Source organism: Elephas maximus, chromosome 16, assembly GCF_024166365.1.
Source record: "Elephas maximus indicus isolate mEleMax1 chromosome 16, mEleMax1 primary haplotype, whole genome shotgun sequence".
NCBI lineage: Eukaryota > Metazoa > Chordata > Mammalia > Proboscidea > Elephantidae > Elephas > Elephas maximus.
In genome coordinates this window covers 49,615,157-49,631,643 of record NC_064834.1, presented here as the reverse complement: position 1 = coordinate 49,631,643, position 16,487 = coordinate 49,615,157, and the positions used below count along the sequence as shown (strand labels likewise).

General features: G+C 51.8%; 1 protein-coding gene across 2 annotated transcripts in view; it reads left to right on the top strand.

Annotated features, from left to right (window-relative positions):
- CRTAC1 (cartilage acidic protein 1) overlaps positions 1–16,487 on the top strand; it is a 157,599-nt gene that overhangs the window by 115,618 nt on the left and 25,494 nt on the right. For both annotated transcript variants that reach the window (XM_049855699.1, XM_049855700.1), the window contains exons 6-10: positions 4,008–4,142; positions 7,534–7,679; positions 10,213–10,349; positions 14,782–14,864; positions 16,198–16,298. In XM_049855699.1, the coding sequence (XP_049711656.1) occupies positions 4,008–4,142; positions 7,534–7,679; positions 10,213–10,349; positions 14,782–14,864; positions 16,198–16,298 (602 nt within the window). The remainder of the gene's footprint in view (positions 1–4,007; positions 4,143–7,533; positions 7,680–10,212; positions 10,350–14,781; positions 14,865–16,197; positions 16,299–16,487) is intronic.

The following is a 16,487-nucleotide window of genomic DNA, read 5'->3' as shown; positions in this document are numbered from 1 at the left end:
CCCTTCTCTCCTCTCCTGCCCCCACTCACCCCCAAGTGTTGGCCTAGACTCTGCCTGGGAGACAGATACCTGTATCTGAACTGGACTTGAGTCTGCACTGCTGAGGTGCCAGGGTTCCGAGGTCTAGGGGTACAGTTCTGGAGAGCAAGTGGGACTGCCCCATAGGGCTGGGACCCAACAGACAGAGAAACCCTGGGTCCAGGCAGGTTGTAAGAGGGAGCACCGGAATGTGGCAGGAGGAAGTGGGGACCCTGGGGAGAAAGGGCATTTTCCCCTGTAATTCCACCTTCCCACCAGCCTGGTGGGCAGAATGAGCCATCTGGGAGGGACAGGCTGGGAGGGGCATTCACACGCCAACAGCAGAACAAGGAGGCCTTTGAAGTTTGAAAGTGCTGGGGAAAAATAAAGGGATATTATTCACCCAGCAGGTGGTAAATAGTCCCAGCTAATGAGTATGTGGCACCTGACATTTTCCAAGGTACCTTCCGAAAACCAGCTCACTTAATATTTACGACAGCCCTGGGAAGGAGGTATTGTTATCATCAGTCTCATGCAATAGGTGAGAAAAGAGAAGCCCAGAAAGGTTTGGTGATGTGCCCAAGGTCACACAGCTTAAACTTGGACATTCTGCTCCCTAGGCCCATGGTCTTTTCCATTCCCAGGGCTGCCCCTCCAGCCTCAACTGGGGAACTGTTCAACTCCAAAAGGAGGTGCTGGCCTCAAAGAGAAAGTCATTAATTGATGCACAGTGTCCCTGTTGGGACAGCCTTCTCCAAGGCTAAAGATGTTCCTAGCTGCCCCCTCCTACCCCCATATTGTTGTTGTTGGATGCCGTTGAGTCAATTTCAAGTCATAGTGAGTCCATGTGCCAGAATAGAACTGCCCCATAGTGTTTTCTTCGCTCTAATCGTTACAGAATCAGATTGCCAGACCTTTCTCCTGCAGAGCTGCTAGGTAGATTCAAATTGCCAGTCTTTCGGTTAGCAGCCGAGTGCTTCACAGTCACGCCACCAGGGCTCCTTATGATGTGTGCTAAACCATTAGGAGATGGAGGAGAGGGTAGATGAGATGGAGGAGGACTAGGAGGAGGGTGAAGAGCAGAGGGAGGTAAAGAGCAGAAGGAAGCAGGGAAAGGTCCTGGTAGAAAGTCCTTGCTGAATAACGGGCCTTTGTCCTTGACTGGGAAGGGCGTGGGAGTGTCAGGCTACATTGACGATGGATGGATTTTATTGGTTTCAAGAGGACTTACATGTTCCACGTGGGATCAGAGTATCCCTGGAAGCATCAGTGAAGTGTGCAGACACGTGACTGCCCACCTCAGACCCTAAGTTAGCCCCACATCCTGAGGCTTCAAGGGCCCGTGCTCAAGAGGCCAGCTCCCCGAACGTCAGCACACCTGCTCCCCAACTGTGTAGCAAACTTGCCAAGAAGGAGTTGTGGGTAACATCTCTGTTATGGTCCGGTTTCCATGGCAATAAATTGTCACTAATTAGTAGTGTGGTTACCATGGCAATTTTCTAGTAATTACAGGTTACAAATGGTGCAAGGCTTCAACCCAACCCAATTAGTTAATTAGAAAGATTTAGAAATTTGTCCAAAAGGGAAATAACCTGCTTTGTAGAAAATGAAGGGAATGTGTCACAGCTTGGGGGCCAGAGGCAGAAAGGAAATTGGAGGATGCCGGAGCAGGGGAAAAAGGATGGAGTTGAGTGGCGGCAAGTCCCTGAGCCCCAGTTGGGATTTCCGGGGGCCCAGGCAAGACCAAGGGCTCCTCACTGAGGCCGGCTCCTGGGCTAGTGTCTGGCAGGACCAGGCAGGACAGCTGCCAGCAGCCACTGAGTGGCTCCTTTCTTAATGGGCAGGGGCGGTACCCAGGTTATGGCCCAGCACCCTTCCCTGCTGGCTTTAGGAGTGGCATCTGAAGTCTCCCTGTGACTGTCATAATGAAAAGCAGATGCTGTGTCTTGGATAACACTCCCCAGGAGCCATGAGAGTTCAGTGGCTCCATTTTCACATGGCTTGAACTCTTCTTAAGACCTAATTAGATTATCTGGGAGGAATCTGGGAGGCGTGGGGTCCAGATTGTGTTAACATGGTGCTCAACCAGGAGAGCAATAAGGGTGGTGATGCCAGCTGCCCCCACCCCGTCCCCCCAGCCCCGAACACCAGCTCTGGTGGGCAGACTCCATTTGCTCAGGTGAGAAATGCCCCATGACCTCCTCCAGGGGCATCTCTCAGACGTCTGCCTGGAGGAGCCTGGTGACCAAAAGAACCGTTCTCAAATTAGCAGAATAGCTTTGGGGAACCTTTGTCCCATCCAGGAGAGCTTGGCCCAACACCAGTCGGGTCTGCAGGCTGCCTGAGCTCTCATTTTCAAACAAATCCAGCTCTTCTGGGGTGCTCTGGTAACTACTCTCATATTGAACAGCACTTTAGAGTAATCCTTTTCAAACTAGATGTGTGTACAAACCACCCAGGAGTCTTCCTATAATGCAGATTCTGATTCAGTAGGGGCCAGAGAGTCTGCATTTCTCACAGCTCCTGCATTTTGTCCACAGACCTGACTTTGAGTAGCAAAGTTGTAGCGTTCGCAAAACCCTTTCACCTCATTTGTTCCTCTGAAAAACTCTGAGGTGGAGGAGGCAGGTCAGATTATCCTCATTGTTCAGATCAGAAAACTGAGGCTCAGAAGGGTAACATAAATTGCCCAAGGACACACAGATTGTAAAAAGCTAAGCTGAGACTAACATCCATGTCCTGGACCTGGTCAAGCTGTTTCCTGCACTGTATTTCCAACGTTTGGGGGTGTGGCCAGGCAAGGCTTTCATGCAGGTTTGTTTTCCTGGGGGTGGGAGGTGGGACCTAGCAAGCAGAGAGGCTTTATTTGAAACCCACCGGCTGGAGGTGGTTTGTTCAAGACATCTTAAGGTTAGACTTCTTGACATGGGTAGCTCCTATTTGCTCTTGGAGACTTCAAGCCCTAATGTAGAAAATGTAGAGCTGGCTTAATTTTGTTCTTTCTTTTTTAAATATACACTTTATTGGATTTTTTTCTTTCAAGCTATAGAAGCAATTCTTGTTGCAACCAACCAAACAATACAAAGACATTCAAAGAAAAGGCCAACCACCACCCCTCCTTCCTGCCCCAAATCCTACCCATCAAGGTAGCCAGTGTTCACAGCAGGGGGTGTGGACTTTCTCACTTTTCTCCAAGCTCGTACAAGCGTGCATAAATATGTATATTCAGAAATATGTATTTTCCTATTTTTTCTAATAAAAAATAGGGTTACATAATGCCATTACTTGGCGAATTGTTTTTTCATTTAGCAGCATGTCACGGGCACTCCTCCCAGTCAATACATATGGATCTGTGCGGTCTTTTTAGTAGCTGCAGAGTGGTCCATCGTATGGATGTACCACAATCCATTCAGCAGCCCACTGTTGATGGACATGCAGGGTGTTCCCAATTGTGTACGACATCAAACAAAGTAAGCAGCCTTGTACCAAGAGTGGTGCTTTTACTCCAGTAGGTCTTTAAAGCAGGAACATCCGCAGTGGTTTTGACCAGCATGTGTGTGACTGGGGCGGGGAGGGGGTGTCAGGGAATCTGCGACATGAACAAAATGGTGTGGGGTGGGTAGAGCTGGGTTGAGGGTTACTGTAATTCAGCCACTTTTCTTAGAGGGGAGGGAAGGCATCTGTGTGGTATCCTCTGAGCCCTCGGGCTTGCTTCGTGCATGGAATCATCGAAGCGTTCCTTGGGCACATGGTGATTTGGTCCTGCTCCTCGCCTGCCTCATCATCAGTATTGACACCCTCCACACAAGTTTATAGAGACTGTGGGCCCAGACTGAGGCTCAGGGAAGCATCAGGAAGGTCGAATTTCTCCCCGAGGCTCTTTGGAAATGTCCCCAGTGCAGCTTCTCCTAGGCCTCAGGGGCAGCCCCAATCTCGGGACAGCCAGGGCTTTGCTTCTGCCCTCACAGTGGATCTGTGTCCTCTTCTAGGGGGCCGGGGAGTCAGTGTGGGCCCCATCCTCAGCAGCAGTGCCTCGGATATCTTCTGTGACAACGAGAATGGGCCCAACTTCCTCTTCCACAATCGTGGTGACGGCACCTTCGTGGATGCCGCGGCCAGTGCTGGTGAGTGAACCTAGCCGCTGCCCTGTGCCCTCACACCTGACCCACTGCAGAGGCCGAGAGCTGGCCCTGTCCAGCTCCCCCAGCACGGTCACCCAGGTCATTGCCTGTACCACACAGAGAAGCATTGTTGACTCCCCAAGTTCCACTTCCCCTGTGACTCTAGCCAGGCCACGGGGGATGTTTGCTGCGGTGGGGCAGGGGGGCCTGCAATTCCTGATCATTATCTATTTTCCAGCAACTAGAACTGGCACATATTCCTCTGAGTCCTGCCTACCATGCTCTCTCAGCATCAATTTCCCCTCCAAGCTGCCTCTCCTTATCTTGGCCCCCCTCCCACATTTACCTAAAACATTCAGTTCAATTCAATAACCATTTGTTGAGCCCCTGCTAAATGCCCGACTGCTGTTTGGAGCTGAGGATGCTGACCTGAATAAGGCCAAGACCCCGCACATAAGGCACTGGCATTCCAGAAGGGGAACAGACATATAAACAAATAGCTATAATAGGAAGTAGGATAAAATCCATGCAAGATAGTGCCCCCAGGCTCCCAGCTCTGCCTCTCCTTCTCCCTTTGTGCTCATCCCTCATCTGCCTCAGGGCCTTTGCACCTGCCATTCCCTCTGCCTGCTCTATCTGCAGACCTTCTACTTACCTTTCATCACTCAGCTCAAGTGTCACCTCTGTACAGCCTCTCCTGATTCACCCTCTGTACGGCCTGGCTGAGCCTGGACTTCCTTCTCCTTGTTCCCACTGCCCCTTACGTGTATGTATGTCTCACTCAGGCTTCTACATTGACAAAACGACTTACCCGTGAGCTCCACAGAGCCGAGGGCCTGTTCTATTCATTCTTAACACAATGCTCAGCACGCAGGGCTCACCCAGTAGTTCTGCTACATTTTCTTAAAGTGTGTGAATGTAATCAAACTATTGATCAGGCTGCCTTCCAACCGCTTCTCCCTACCCATTTCCTCCCCGTCTTGCCAACGAATGGAAGGTTTGATTTTACCTCCTCCTTGGAGGCATTGGGAGGGGCTCTGAGCTCCAGAAGAATAGGTGAGTGGGAGCTGGACTCAGATTAAGGTTCTAAAAGCTCGTGCTGACAGGTACCATCGAATCCCTAAGCATATGCCAATCCATTCTCTTTGGTGTAAGAGCACTTACTCCCCTAGCTTTCTGCTCTGGAGTCCCTACTTTGGTGAACCCCTGGCCCAGGACCCCCAGCCAGCACCCATTCCTTGTTTACCCTCTTTACCTTCCCCGGCAAAGCCAAGGTTGGAGGCAGCTCCCCTGTCTGTCCTCCCACTGACTCACCTCCTACTGCTATACTCTGGCCGCAAATTTTCTTACTGCTGAAAAATCATAAAGCGAGGAGAGGGTAGGAAACCTAGAGGACCTGATAAGGTGTTAAAGAGATAGAAGCAGAGGCGAGTGAACAAGTTGGAGCCGGAGAAAGTACCAGGCGGGAGGAGAGAGGAAAGGTGCTAGGCCCGTAATTGAAAGTCAGAATGATTGCAGGGGTTTAACAAGACATGTCAAGAGGGCATTCATCACCCAAACAGATGCTGCTGTGAAATGCAGCTTGGCACCGATTATTCCTGAGAAAGGGGACCAGCTCCTTGTCAAGGTGCCTCATAGATCGGAGAGAAATGGGCCAACACAGAAGGCCACCGACATTCGGGCTGAGGGGCTTGCTGAGAATGAGCGGGGTATTAATCCTGGAGGTTGCAGGCTGCCCCCCCTGCTTTGCAACCCCTTTCTCTCAATCCTGGGTCTCATTGCATCTTCTCTGCTGCACATCCCTAGATCTTTCCCTCCCCCTAGAGGATGCTCAGCCTCTGAGGTTCTTATAGGCCATGCCTTCTCCCACTCGCACTCTCAGGATACCCATGTGTGCAACTGGTAAGAGCTCCCTGTGCCCCAGTGTCTGATCCCCACTCTTAATGTATTGTCCTATCACTCACCAGCTCTGAGGGCCTGACTACCAACAGCAGTTTGTCGTCATAAAGAGTCAATGAGGAGCAAGGGGATTTAGAGCCAGTCTCTGCGCCTCTCAGCTCTGTGCTTGGCCTGAGGGAGCATGTCTGCCTCTCAGCTCTGTGCTTGGCCTGAGGGAGCATGTCTGCCTGGGGTAGCCGGGGGCACAGGCCATTGCTCTAGGCAGAGCCATCCCTACTTGCCCCCAGGATGGGCTCAGTCCTGGGACACTGGCAGGTGCAGGGATGGCATAGGTGTTACATCAGTCACACAAGCTTCCTCCTGGACCTCAAAAGGCACACTGCTGGTTTCTCTGTCACAGCTGCACTGTTTCCTCTGCCATCACCAACGTCCTCAGTTTGCTTCGGTCAAATTATTTGTGTCTGTTAGTGAGAACTGCGAGGTGACAGCAGACCCTGAGACAGAAGTTGAGTGGACACGGGTGAACACAATGACCAGGCCTGACCTCATAGAGTATAAGGTCTGGTGAGAAAATCTGGCCCTAAACAAGGAAACCACAGGGAACAGAATTGCACTTTGTCATAAAGGCTATGGAGGAAAAGGACAGGAGGCTATCAAGGTGCGGTGAGGCTGTTTGAGCTGAGAACAGAATAACTCAGAGCCAGCTAAACAGGAGCTGGGGAGGAACATTCCAGGTGGAGAAAGACCAGTGTGACGAAGGAAAGAGCTTGGTTCATTTGAGGAATGAAAAGGACATTGGGTGACCAGAACACAGTGAGTAAGGAGGAAGGGTGGTAGGTAATGGAGAGGTAAGCTGGGGTGCCATCAGACAAGGCCCATGATCCCCAGTCAGGAATTTGAATTTGTCTCAAGAAAAGAGCACTGGGGGGCCATTGGTCAATTTAAGCAAAAGAATGGCACCATCCAATTAACATCTCCCTAGTAGCAGACAAGGGTGGCTGAAAAGGGCTTTAAAACCTAAAACCGAACCCATTGCCCTCAATTCCGACTCATAGCATGTAGGACAGAGTAGAACTGCCTCATAGGGTTTCCAAGGAGCACCTGGTGAATTCAAACTGCTGAACTTTTCATTAACAGCCAAGCTCTTAACCACTGTGTCACTAGGGCTCTGCAAAGAGTTTTAATCCTCCTGAATTTGTACCAGTTTCCTTCCCCCCACCATGCTACCCCAAAACCTAGCAAAAAACATTGTGGTTGCTGGGCAAACACAGTTAGAGGACAGTCTCTGGTCCCATTTGCGACCAGATGGCCACTCCCCCTTATATGCTATGGAGAAATGCTGAGACCCTGGCTGCGTCTCCCTCATCTACTCCCAGGAGGGCAGGGACAGTAAAGGGCCACCCTCCACTGTTGCTCTTTGTGGAGCTTGAGCAAGGTGAGTGTTGGTGGAGAGTGCAGGGGACAGTGCCCTGAGGGCTCCTGCTGTTACCTGCAGGTGTGGATGACCCCCACCAGCACGGGCGAGGCGTTGCCCTGGCCGACTTCAACCGTGACGGCAAAGTGGACATCGTCTATGGCAACTGGAACGGCCCCCACCGCCTGTACCTGCAGATGAATGTCCATGGGAAGGTCCGCTTTCGGGTAAGAAGGAGCATCACCCTTTTTCCCTTCCCACACCCAGCTGCTCTCACCCCAGCCCTGCGCCTCCCACCAGGCTGAGAATGGGCTTGTGGCTCTCCAGGGCCCCAGGGGCAGGTAGAGGGTATGTGACAATGAAGGTAACCTCATGGGAGGTGGCAGACTTCACGTGGTCTGCTATAGTGCCTCTAGTGCGTGGAGCAGAAAGAGCCAGTGAGCAGAGCAGGGAGACCCTCTCCCACGGTGGGCGGGAGCAGGGTCCTGTGAGGCCTGGGCTTTATCCACTGGGTCAAGAGCATCCTTCCTGATGGCTCCTGGAAATCCTGATGCTGTAACCCTGGCCAGAGCTTTCCAAATTGAGGTTCAGGCCAAGGGCATGGTGGTGAGAGAACAAGGGAGCTTGAAGCCACAGAGCTCCCAGCAGCTGTCCTTAAGGCCAAACAGATGGTGGGCAAGGGGCTTTGACCTCAAACCCCTCTCAGTGCCCACTCCCGGAGTTGTCAGTGGGATATAATGCCAACAATCTTTCAGCAAGGCTGTTTGGTGGCAGTAATGGAGGGGTTCAGTATGATGAGCTTGATTTTGGGCTTTCTCAGTGGAGGGCAATGCAGGGCATGGGGCCATTGAAGTTGACCTCAGGGAGTCAAGTGGTTCTGGAAGTACCTAGGTTTTGCCAAAACCCCCTGAGGGATTAAGAAAGCTCCAGCCTTTGCTATTTGGTCTGTGTGACCATGGAGACACCACCGCTATGAGCTCCCTCCCTGGGAGGCAGCCACTTTGGGGTGATCAGGCCCGGCACTCCCTCCCCATCTCTGGAGCGGGAGGTGCATCTGAGCTCAGGGCAGTGGATCCTGGATGACTTCCATCTTTCTGTGCCTTTTTATTTTAACTTTGTGGTTCTCAGCCAGGGGCAATTTTGCACACACACACACCCCACCAGGGAATATTTGATAATGTCTGGAGACATTTTTGGTTGTCACACAGGGGTAGGGGATCTACCGGCATGTAGTGGGTAAAAACCAGGGATGCTGCTAAACATCCTACAGTGCACAGGACAGTCCCACACAACACAGACTTATCCAGCCCAAAATGTCAATAGGAGGGAGGTTGAGGAGCCCTGTTAATCCCCCGAGGGCCCACCCCAGAGCTCACAGGAACAATAATCATAATCATAGATGCCTCATTTATCAAGTGCCTTCCATGTGCCAGGAACCGCGCTAAGTGCCATCCATATATTATCTGGGAAGTCCAGGCATCCAGTGAGGTGACCCCAGGGAGCTCTGTAGGTTTCCATTTTTATAGGATCAATAGAATAGGAACGAGTTAGAGATCCTGAGGTCTCTTTGTTCCCCAGCTCTTAAGGCCCAGCTCAGGCTAGCCAACTGATCAGGCTCTTAATCGGCTTTATTACTGCCCTGATGGGGACAGCCTCTCCCTGGCTCCCCCAGAACAGGCAGCCCACCAGCCATCCAGGGCCAGCCCATTCCTGCAGCAGGAGGCCCAGGGGCAGGGCCAGGCCAAGGGGCAGGAAGGCCCACCCAGAGACACTGACTGTCCCCTTCTCAGCCCTCCGCATGTGGGCCACGGGATTTGGACAGGCTCCTGGGGTCTTTAAGGGACAAGCTCACCTATAATGGGGATATTCTCAGAAAGGACACCCTGCACAGCTCTCCTTTTGTTTTAAAGGCAAACCCCACACCTGGGGTCCTTTGCTGGGTCTGCCCAAAGCCCTGCCAGCACTTTGGGGTCCCAGCTGGGCTATTGTGGGTCCCCTGGACAGGTACATCTGATACTCCAACCTCCCAAAGCAAATGTCTCAAAAAGTAGTGGGCGGAGGCTCCTATAAAAGAACATAAGGTAACAGAGACAGCAAAAACCACAGCTAAAGGCAGCCATCATCATTTCTAGATTGCCAGATTGCTCAGGTTGCAATAGAAATCTACGTAGCCCCCATCGGTGCCAAGAGTTTTACATATATCACCCCATGCCATCCTCACAGGCTATTATTATCCCCATGTTACTGATGAGGAAAGTGAGATTCCAGGGGCAGAGTAACTGGCCTAAGATCACAGCCAGCCAAATGAGGAGCCTAGATTCAAATGCATAGCACCTGTGCCCCACCAGGCTTCCTGCTCTCAGGGCCCCACTTGTTCGCTATGACAATGGACAATCCCCCTCCCTCTCGAGGACTCAGTTACCTCACCTGTAAAATGGGAACCCTAATGTCTGCCCTACCTCACAGGACTGATGGAAGGGTTAAGTGATTAGGACTAGTGAAGGGCAAAGAACTTCACACTGATGTGATTTGTGACAGTTACACTTACCTCTTTGTTCTCCTACAAGCAGCCTGAGGTACATGTGGTCCTAAACACACCCACCCCAGGCCCCTTGCCATGAGGTGAGAGAGGAGGTGTTGGGTGGGCTCTATGTTTTATCTCTGAGCACACCCCTGTTCCCGGTAGAGGGGACTCCACCCCTTGCTCACACCACTCTCCTCCACGTCCATCCACTGACCAGCAGCCCTCTCTCCCGCCAGGACATCGCCTCACCCAAGTTCTCCATGCCCTCCCCGGTCCGCACAGTCATCGCCGCTGACTTTGACAACGACCAGGAGCTGGAGGTCTTCTTCAATAACATCGCCTACCGCAGCTCCTCAGCCAACCGCCTCTTCCGGTAGATGTTCAGCCTGGCTCCTGCTGTTGTTAACTTTGGCAGCTGGGGGAGGTCGGGGAGGAAGGGTTAGGAATCCAAAGAGGAGGGTTCCAGGGGCCAGGGAGTCAGTACTGAGGTGGAAGGAGGTCCCCTGATGGAGGAACAGAAAGGAGAGGGAGGAGCAGAGACTGGGCTGCAGGGGCACGGAGGGAGAGTCCTGGACAAGGAGCTGGCCTCCTGCTGGGGCAGGGAAACAGGGAAGGAAACATGGTCTGAAGCGCGCCCAGAAGCCAAGATCCACAGGCCATAAATCCACTGCAAACGGGATTACAGTGCCAAATCTGTTTAGGTAAACCCAAATTACGCAAAGCTAAACAGGTTTATTTACTGTGCGACTTCTCAGAACCTTTAAAATGCCCATGAGTATTTTTACCTTCCAAAAGGAAGACAGAGTATTGCAAATGGATTGGATCACAAGACACTTCTTTCAACGATTGTCTCTTGGGATTGGCGTTCTGCAAAATATCCTTTGGGGACCACTGGATGAGACAGTGCAGTGATAGACAAGGAAAAGGGCGATATAGAAATGGAAGTCATCTGCAAGCAACTACTGCATCCAGGGAGGAAGGGCTGGGTTTTCTGAGGCAACACTGCATCAGAATCACCCCAAGTGCTTATGCCAAATGCAGAGTCCCAGGGCCCACCTGGGATTTCCTGAACCAGACTGTCAGGAGTCAGGACCAGGAATCTGTGTTTTTAACAAATGCACTAGGCACCAGGTGATTTTTATCTCACTGGTTTGAGAACCTCTGTTGGGGAAAAAACCTCAGGGCCCATGTGGCTTAAGACTTCCCTGTCCCTGGCCTACAACATGCTGATGGGATGGTTTGAGACCAGGTGGGGAGAGGAGGGTGGAGCAGGCACTTTGGAGCCAGGAAATGGGCCTGCTCACCTGCTCAGCTCCCTAAGGCCCCCGCCCCTATTAATAAACTGCGAGAGCTGTGACTCAGTGTGTTTTAAAATATAATTATTAACAGAGCATCAATCCTGACTGGATGTAATCACCCCCTGAAGGCACCAGATTTACTAATTAGGTGCCTTGCAAAAAGCTTATTCACAACTTCCAGATTAATTGTGGAAGATCAATTGCTCGTTAACAGAGACACTGCTTTCCTTCTCTGGCTGATAAAGTGTCACTCGCCAGGACCCCAAGCACCAAGGAGTCTAGTGCTCTTGCCTCTGCATCCTGAGCCCCAGGCACTGCTCCGGCCTCCTTCTACTCAGACACTGCCCACGGTCCCTGGAGCAGGCCTGTTTATAACCTTCGGCCGCCACAGTGTGGGCTGAGAGGACAGGTTCACCACGTGGTTAGTGTGTTGACTTATACACAGCGATGCAGAAGCCACTTCCCAAGTACGTGCTCTGACCCAAGTCCCTGTGGCAGATGGCTGGGTCCTGAGCAAGTGGTAGAAAGTGAGACAGTGGTCACAGCTGGGGCTGCCACTCCGCTGCAGCTCTAGAAGCCATAACTCCACCTGCCCCACACGGCAAGGGCTTTGCACCTATTGCTGAACAGAACCTCGTGGACTCCTTGGTCCTGGTGCTCCTGGGGCACCCCAAGCACTAGGGACTCAAAGCCTTCATGTGCTTGTGTCTGTAAATCTTTTAATGACACCTAGGGTAACCAGGGAGTCCTAGGATGGTGCAAACGGTTAACACACTCAGCTGCCAACCCAATGGTTGGAGGTTCCAGTCCATCCAGAGGCACCTTGGAAGAAGAACCTGGTGATCTACTTCTAAAAAATCAGCCTCGAAACCCCTTTGAAACACAGTTCTACCCTGACATACATGGGGTCACCATAAATCGAGGTCAACTCAATGGCAACTAGTTAGGGTAACCAGAGAATTCGTCACCCAAACCAAGACACTTAGGAGAGGGAAAGGGGGCCTATTAATAATAACAGCAGGACAGCAGGCATGAATGGACACCGTCCCAGGCCAACCAGGATGTGGACAGTCACCCCACTTACGCATCTAAACTTCTTCTGATCTGTTCTCATCTCCCCACCTTGTATGCTCCCGATTCCTGCACCCTGGAAAGGTCTCCTGTCTCCCGTACTGCAGAAAAAAAACTAAAAAGAGGTTTTTGTTTTTTTTTAGCAGAGCCAGCTGCTAAACATGCAAATCTGGCTGGCCACACCCTTCTCTCACTTAAAACTCTTTAAAGCTTCCCATAGCCTTCAGATTAAGCCCAAACTCCTTTACATGACCCACAAAAAACAGTTGTCTTCGAGTCAGTCCAGACTCATGGGGACCCCATGTGTGTCAGAGTAGAACTGTGCTCCATGGGGTTTTCCATGGCGGATTTTTCAGCGGTAGATTGCTAGGCCTTTCTTCCAAGGCACCTCTGGGTAGACTTGAACCTCCAACCTTTCAGTTAGCAGCAAAGCAAGTTAACTGCTTATGCCACCCAGGGCCTCCACAAGGCCCTGCTATTGTTCCAGCCTCATCACTCTCCACTTCCCCCTCTACATCTAAGCACCAGACATACTGAACTGCTTTCAGTTCCGGCTGCAGGGCCTGGACCTCACACTGCCCACACTCTCTACCCCTTCATCTGAGGAACTCAGACTCACTCATCATTCTGGCCTCAGTTTAACTGGCCGTTCCTCTCGGAAGCCTTTCCTAATTGCCCAAATCTGGATGAGCCCCCCAGTTCCGTGCTCCCCTCATGACCACTCTCCCTGTTGGCCGTTAGCACTCTGCGTTGTGATCCCCTGTGGACCTGGAAGCAGCCTTCCAGGACTCTGAACCCATCCTCCTTGGTGCGTACCATACCCCAGGCCCAGCACAGCGCCCAGCACCCAGTATTTGTTGCATAACAAATTACAGTACCAGTTACCATCAAGTTGATTCTGACTCATGGCAGCCCTGTGGCGTCAGAATAGAACCGTGCTCCACAGGGTTTTCAATGGCTGATTTTTTGAGAGTAGGTTTTTTTTTTAGGTCACTAGGCCTTTCTTCCAAAGTGCCTCTGGGTGGACTTGAACCACTAACCTTTCAGTTAGCGGCCGAGCATGTTAACCATTTGCACCACTCAGGGACTCCTGGGTTTTGTCCTTCAGAACTCAAGACTCTCATAACTGCATTGTCACCTGAACCAAGAGGTGTCTCTGCCCAGCTGTGGCAGAGTCTGCAGGACAGGCATGGTCAAAGGAACTGTGGATGTTAGCAGGCCTAGGCTTGCACACCTGCAGCAGGTGTCTGCACACGCAGGCACACTGTCCCAGCTGTACACATGGATATGCTCGGCATAGATGTCCCACATGGACAGAAGACACACTCATGGGCATCAGCTAAACCCTACAGACACCCTGAAGTTCTACAGTGCTCTCTGCCCTCAAGCCACTGGGACTTCCAGCTCAGGGGATCCCAGCTCAGGGGAACCCAGCCCCATCCTGCAAAGCACTGGCCACATCACAGCCATCTGGTGGTTCTCTACGATTGGAACGTACAACAGCAACCTGCAAAGATGGTAGGGAGCTCCATCACAGCTCCATACATCCAGGGCAGAGCACCCAAGGCTGTGAGAGGATAATGAGAGGGGAAAAGTTAGCGGAGGGGAAGCAGACTCACCACATCATTATCATTAAGCTTGGCATGGAGAAAAGCAGGACTTTTCTGGTGGACTTTTCTGAAGCAAATATTACAAAGATTCAGAGTTCAAAACAGACAGGACCCCTGCAACCCAGAGGGATTCCTTACCTCCCTTTTGCCTCTGGAATCCATCCATGCATCCCACAGACATATGATACGCTTGGAGCTTCGGAGAGCCAGGCACTGTGTTAGATGCTGTGGGTGATGCAAAAATGAATAATGCATGGTCGCAGCCTGCAACAAGCTCACAGTCCACCCGGGGAGATAAGAGGCATTCATACAGAGCTTTAACACAAGGTAGAAAGTGATAAAGGCAGAGCAGGAGGGATTGCTTCTAGCAGAACAATGAGAGAGGGCTTGGAGGAAGTGGCATTTGAGCAGAGTTTGAACCCTGGGTAGGACTCAGAACTAGGAAACCTGGGGCCACTTGGAGGAAAGTGAAGGTCAGTTGAAAGGAGTTCAGTCCCCACCCCTTCTCCATCCATCAGCTGCCGTGGCCCAGGCTGTCTATAATTCATCCATTAAAAAAAAAAAAATTTTTTTTTTAATCCATTAGAGAAGGAAAAATCAATATTCACCAACATAAATTAAAACCTGGGAAGGGAATGATCAGGGGGTAGGCAGGGTCTGTGAGCAGAGTGGCTCCATGGGCATTCAGGAGGCAACCTGGGCACAGCGGGGCCTGAGAATGCTCAGGGGACAGAGGATGTTGCAAGTGGGCCTCCAGGTCCGGGGTCCACTGGAGCCTGGCCGGCATGCTAAGAATCCATGAACAGCCTTGTCTCCTCTCCCACAGTGTCATTCGCAGGGAACACGGAGACCCCCTTATCGAGGAGCTTAACCCCGGTGACGCCTTGGAGCCTGAGGGCCGGGGCACAGGTGAGGGCTGGGGGCTCTGGCCTGTGCTCCCCCTGCCTCAGCGCTGTCCATGCCCTGGGATGAGGGTGGGAGGGGTGGGGCAGCCACCCTCACTCCTTCTCCTGTCCCTGCCACCCTGAGGGATAAGGGTAAGAACAGAGATGGGGTCCCCTGAGGGGCTGCTGGGGGCATGGGGACCCATGGGCTTAGCTCTCTGGTGATGCCTTGACAGTGAGGTGGACAGGGGTAGAATGGCTCTTTCTGCTCCGAGGCAGGAAGCCCTGCTGTCTGACCCTTCCATCTGGGCACTCAGCTTGGTGTCAGAGAAAGAGCACTGGACCAGGAGTCACAAGACCCAGTTCTGGCATTGCCTCACTTCCTGGTCTTGGAAAAGTGACTTCATTTTCTGGGCCTTGCTCTCCACATCCATAAAATGGGGATAATTATATCTGCCCTCCTCAGCTCCCTGGGTTGTAGTGAGGCCCAAAAGGAGACCATGTATTTTCAAGCATTTGATAAATTGACAAAAGCTGTGCAAATATAACTAAACCCACTGCCGTCAAGTTGATTCTGACTCATAGCGACCCCATAGGGTTTCAAAGGCTGTAAATCTCTATGGAAGCAGACTGCCACATCTTTCTCCCACAGAGCCGCTGGTGGTTTCAAACCTCCAGCCTTTCAGTTAGCAGTCGATTGCTTTAACCACTGTGCCACCAGGGCTCCTTGTGCAAATATAAACCAAAAAAAAACCAAACCCAGTGCCGTCGAGTCAATTCCAACTCATAGCAACCCTATAGGACAGAGTAGAACTGCCCCATAGAGTTTCCAAGGAGCACCTGGCTGATTCGAACTGCCAACCCTTTGGTTAGCAGCCATAGCACTTAACCACTACACCACCGGGTTTCCATGCAAATATAAGGGGTGGTTTATTATTCAAACCATAATAGAAGGACCAGAAATCCTCATGGTCTGATCATTTGCCCCCACCCTCCCTGTGCAAAAGCCTAGGAGGAGAGAAGGGAACTCCTCTTGCAGGCATTCCTGTTAGGAGCCGGAATCAACGAGTACTTGCCAGCTCATTTCATGCTCACAGAGGTTCTAAGAGGTAGGTGATGTTCAGGCATGGAAACTGAGGCACAGAGACTAAGTTTAGTGACTTACCTGAACTCACACAGTTGGAAAGGAGACAGACAGGCTTCCAGCCCCAGGCTCCCTACCCCCACCCCCCAGCACCATCCTGTTTCTCTCAACCCACCTACCACACTCAGGGCTGTGGACACTGCACCTGGCCAGGAGCCCCCTGTGCCTGTGGGTTTCCTGGCCCGTGGCAGGACTGAAATCCATGTTGTTGCAGGGGGCGTGGTGACGGACTTTGATGGAGATGGGATGCTGGACCTCATCTTGTCACATGGAGAGTCCATGGCTCAGCCGCTGTCTGTCTTCCGGGGGAATCAGGTGTGCTGTCCTAGCCGGAGGTGGATGAGGCAATGGAAATCCCAGGGGATGTGGAAGTGAATAAACTCCCAGAGCACAGGAAAGCTCTGAGAAGGCTGCCTTCCAGGAGGAGCCCTTCACCCCTCTGTCCTTCACTGCCACGTCTCCAAAAACTGGTTTTCCTGAGTCTAGCAACTTTTCCACCCTCCT